The 5,084-nt window shown below is 45.0% G+C and overlaps 1 protein-coding gene across 1 annotated transcript; it reads right to left on the bottom strand.

The window, feature by feature from the left end:
- Nucleotides 1-4,056: 4,056 nt before the first annotated feature.
- LOC123429466 (phylloplanin-like) lies at nucleotides 4,057-4,821 on the bottom strand. Its single transcript, XM_045113499.1, has 2 exons — nucleotides 4,638-4,821; nucleotides 4,057-4,520 (listed from the first exon to the last, which is right to left on the bottom strand). Exons 1-2 carry the CDS (start codon nucleotides 4,783-4,785, stop codon nucleotides 4,249-4,251), a joined length of 420 nt encoding a protein of 139 aa, XP_044969434.1. The 5' UTR covers nucleotides 4,786-4,821; the 3' UTR covers nucleotides 4,057-4,248.
- Nucleotides 4,822-5,084: the final 263 nt, after the last annotated feature.

The raw sequence follows: 5,084 nt of genomic DNA on the forward strand, positions 1-5,084 counted from the left end.
TGATATTACAAAACTAAACAAAGGTATGATCCAATATCAAGCCTACACCTAGCAGAAGCAAGATCCCAAGTAGAACGAGAAACCTCAAATATTTTCTTCATAAAGCTCTTCACACAACCGGGACATAAGTATACAGAAGGTGGTTAAACCCTCGGCCTCTGTATCAATCGATGCATATGGTCATCTTTATTAATTATTCCATGGAGGTATGACAAGAACATATATCAAGCCATCCAAAGTCACCACTCACATCTACAAACTTGATAATGGAGAATGCTCTCACTTCAACATAGAAGGGATAAGGGAAAAGAACCATGTCTGGGAGGTTTAGGGTAGAAAGGACTACAATCGTGTGAAATTTGAGGAGCACAGGATCAATATTCAATAGGGTTGCTTTAGAACTAGCTAATTTGGTCCAGAATAGAGATTTTGATGTGGCACTCACGTAGTGGCTTGGATGGAGCTGAAACTTGGAGGATATGAATATTTTAGGGTTATGAAGATGCTGTATAAATTTCATGCGATCTTGATAAACCAAAGTGGCACTTCCTTCACACAACATCCTGTTGGACAGAATCTTAGAAGAGGTTTTATAGGTAGGAGAATGTCCTGGTAAAATTTCAGAATTTATGGAGCAACATAAAACATAGATGCTTCACAATCCAAAATAATGACCAAAGACAAAGATTTGATGCTATGGTCACATGGTTTAAGGAGTGATGCTGAAATTTGGAGAAGCAGCATTATTTGAGCATTTTGAGATGATGGCAAAGTTTCAACACATTTGAACACTCCTAACTAGCACTTGCTTCACAAAGCTTCCTCTGGATCAGAAACTTCGGAAATTTGCCAAGAAATATTTACTAGCTAAATTGAGTTGAATTTTGGCATGAGGCAATGATATGGATATCAAAGAGCGCCCACAAATTTTGAGAGCAATCAAGCAAATAAAAAGGGTACTTGCTTCACAACTTGACATATAGGGCAGAATCAGAAAGGAATATTTGAGGAATATTTTTGAACATGGCAAGGAAATATTTTGTCATATCTGAGGAAGATATGACCCAAGAGATTTATGAGAATTATTTGGGAATTTTTGGAATGATAGAAATGGGGGTTGCTTCACAACTATTAAAATGAAACTTGGTTTCGGTGGAGCTGGGCCGACCAATGAAAGCGCAGCCCGCGGATCGCTCACGTAGCCCTGCTTCCTGATCCAGACCATCTATTCACGGCGATCCAATGGTCCAGATAGGTGCGGGTTTTTGATTGGGTTTTGAGGGGGTTGTGATGGGGTTTTGAGAGGTTTTCAAACGTTAGGGTTGAGCATAATTAATTAAAAAAATTAAAAAATAAGAAACTTGTGACAATCATCATTCTATGTGACTAACTCCATACGAAAAGTAACAAATCTGGACTATGGAGTTTTTCATGAAAAAACCTTCACAAACTTGACTATCACGATCGAGGTTGTACGGTTTTCAAAGATTAGGGTTGAGCATAAGTAATTCAAAAAAAAATCAAAAAAATAGAAAACTGGTGCCAATTATCATTCTATGTGACTAATTCCATAGAAAAATAAGAAATCTGGACTATGGAGTTTTTCATGAAAAAACCTTCACAAACTTGGCCATCACGAACGAGGTTGTATGGTTTTCAAAGGTTAGAGTTGAGCATAAGTAATTCAAAAAAAAAATCAAAAAATAGAAAACTCGTGCCAATCAATTTGAGTTGTTAGTATATGACAAAGTAAGAACATATGTACTGGTTTTCCAATATTTTTTATTTTTATTTTTTATGCTCATTTCAAACTTGGTCAAACCTAAGTTTGACAAACATTTAAACTACTTTCAAACATGAAAATGACAACCAAGCCTGGATCCTTCTTAGTCACTCCAAAATGAAGCTTTTGTGATGTTTTTGAAAGTTTGAAGTTCAACACCCAAAACCACTTGTCTTCACACATGCGTTTTAAATTAGCTCCAAAGGGGGTAAATACCCCATTTCTAAATAAGTTTTTTTGTTCACCATGTCTAAAACATTCAAATCAATTTGAGTTGTTAGTATATGACAAAGTAAGATAATGTGTACTGGTTTTCCAATATATTTTTTATTTTTTATGCTCATTTCAAACTTGGTCAAACCTAAGTTTGACAAACATTTAAACAAGTTTTAAACATGAAAATGACAAACCAAGCCTGGATCCTTCTTAGTCACTCTAAAATGAAGCTTTTGTGATGTTTTTGAAAGTTTGAAGTTCAACACCCAAAATCACTTGTCTTCACACATGAGTTTCAAATTAGCTTTAAAGGGGGTAAATACCTCATTTCTAAACAAGTTTTTTCATCCACCATGTCTAAAACAGTCAAATCAATTTGAGTTGTTAGTATATGACAAAGTAATAATATGTGCACTGGTTTTCCAATATTTTTATTTATTTATTTATTTTTTATGCTCATTTCAAACTTGGTCAAACCAAAGTTTGACAAACATTTAAACAAGTTTCAAACATGAACAAGTTTTAAACATGAACAAGAGAAGTTTCAAACATGAACAAGAGAAGTTTCAACCATTTAAACAAGGATATGTAGAAAAGATGATGGCTCAATTGAAAACAGGGCAACGTTCGAAACGTTCGAAAACAGAGCAAGGGCTGACCGGTCAATCTGACCCATGGGCCAGGGAAGTTAGCGGGCGTCACATCAGTGTCGTACCCGAGCTACTTATACAGTGAAATGTGTCGTACCCTAGCTATTTCCAGATCTACGTCGCTCTCGCCCCCTCTCGCCCTCGCCGCCGGCGACCCCCACCAAAACCACGCAATCCAGCCCCACCGCAGATCAAGCGCTACCGTGCGACGATCATGAGGCCATGATCTTCCAGCTCGCGCGGCGGCTATTCTGGCGGCGGAAACCGGAGGGCGAAGCGGCCGGCGCCTGACACCCCTGACTCTGACCGCGAACATGCGGCGCAGGTTGTTTCTGACGCTGCTCGAAAGCGCGGCGCACGAAGGTACACCAACTGGGGCTCGCGCCACCGCGTGCGTACGCTCGGCGCGAGGTGGAGGAGTACGACCACCAGATGGTGGCAGCGGCGCGCTCCTCTGCTGCGGGCTCCTCTGCAGCGAGCTCCGCCATTGCAGCCGCACTGCTACCGCCTCCGAACAAGGAGGGGGAGGAGCAGGGCTTTCTGCGGAAGACTACGTCGACGACTTTGACCTCGACGACGTCATCATCGAGGTTATGGAGCACACCAAGGAAGAGGCCCAGCAGGTCACTGCGCGCCGGCAGAGGGAAGAGGAGCTCGACGAGATCCGCCTCCGCCAACCCATCGAGGAATCCCGTGCCGACACGGGGTGGGGCGCCTCCGACTCCGACTCCGACTCCGACTGACCGGCTCCGCAGCCTCGTCGGGGCCGCACCCCTGGAGCTCAGGTGAGCCCACTTTTGGAGATGTAGTAGGGGTGAGGTAGGAGCTTAGGGGGCCGAGCTTAGGAGCCCGTGTAATCGAAATCGAAGGTTGAACTCCGACGCGCCCTTGTAATCGAACCCTATCTTTGTTTGTTTCTGAAATGTTTCCTGGAAAATGGATCTATGTTTGTTTCTGAAATGTTTCCTGGGAAAATGGATCTATGTCTGTTTGAATTCGGTCGATTTTCTTTCAAATGCTTGTAAATTTGTTTTTCTGAATCGGAGCTTGCCGCGTCGTCGTGCTTCGTCGCCGGAGAAGAAGAAGAGGGAGGATACACGCGCAGGGAAAAACTGTTCGACAATTGTCGCCGCCATCTGGGTCCCATGCCGCCGTGGATAAGCTGTGGGTCCCGCCTGGCTCCACCTAATCCTGATAGATATTGTGCTTAAGGGTCATGTCGCGCCTGAGCTATTTATGCGCACAAAGCTATTGCAGCATAGCCATTCTTGCCAACGATGCCGGTTTGCAGCCATTTCGTATCAAAAACGTCGCACAAGAGCTATTTGCCCCTCTATCATCGGTCCAGTAGTTAATATGCCCGCTAAGATATTCCTTACTGGAACTTTAGCACTCAGGTTTGCGATATATGATTATCCATCCAGTTGTTCAACTTAGCGAGCTTACAAGTTACAACCACTTCAACAGTTACAAGCGCTTGCAGCTCCTGCAACTTCCATACATTTCATTTCCGCGCGAACTAAAGGTAGACAAAGAGAAGAGGTAGTTAACCAGATCTCTCATCTCTGCATGCTGAGATGCGCAACGAACAAATTTCGTTCATCGGCTGTGGAAGGAGAAGCCGGCGGGTAAGAGGTGGAAGATGCCACCGAGCAGCCTGGTGAGCGGACCCCGCAGGTAGGACACGAGCTTCCCCGCCGGCGGCAGCTGCGCGTCGCACTTGATGAGCGGCGTGTCCACCACCAGCGAGCACCGGCCGATGAACGCCGCCAGCGCGCTCGTCAGGTCCGCCTCCATCGTGAAGGACCCGTTGGTGTTGGTCGTCGCCCCCGCCACCACCTGCCCCGCGCACCGCAGCTCCACCTCCGCGTCTGCACAGCACAGAACAGATCCATTAGCCATATGTGTGTGTAATGCTGTAAGCGTGTCGCAGAGACGCAGACTCGCAGTCATCAAGATTCAGCGAGGCATGAGTGTAGCGTACGTACTTGGGAACACGGGGGAGGTGGCGATGTCGATGAGGCTGCCGGTCTTGCACGGCACGACGCCGCTGACGATGAGCCTGCCGAGCTTCGCCTCGGCGACGCCGAGCACGCACGCCAGCGCGGCCACGAGGAGAACCAGCTTAGATGCCATTTGTCGGGGCGGGTCGGAGCTTTGATTCGTCTGGCTTCTTGCTTTCAGTTAGGAGCAGGACAATCTATTTATATACCCCGAAACTGGACGTACTATCACTGTACTACCACCGGCGTCCATTAATTTAAACTGGAGTTAAACTTAATCTGGATCAGATCTGAATTACTTCGCTTTGATTAGTCTTGTCAATTCATGAAAATCTTCTGTCACTGAGAAACTTCTACCCGTAGTAGTGTCACAAAGATCGCCTTACGATCGATCAAGAACCTTTACGCTTTTCTGACGAGCTAAAAATCATT

This window comes from Hordeum vulgare, chromosome 2H (genome assembly GCF_904849725.1).
Source record: "Hordeum vulgare subsp. vulgare chromosome 2H, MorexV3_pseudomolecules_assembly, whole genome shotgun sequence".
Classification (NCBI taxonomy): Eukaryota; Viridiplantae; Streptophyta; class Magnoliopsida; order Poales; family Poaceae; genus Hordeum; species Hordeum vulgare.

Coding starts and splice junctions, on each gene's coding strand:
- LOC123429466 (XM_045113499.1), bottom strand. CDS start 4,785: ATGGCATCTAAGCTGGTTCTCCTCGTGGCCGCGCTGGCGTGCGTGCTC. Junction 4,521..4,637: donor CACCTCCCCCGTGTTCCCAA/GTACGTACGCTA, acceptor TGTGCTGTGCAG/ACGCGGAGGTGGAGCTGCGG.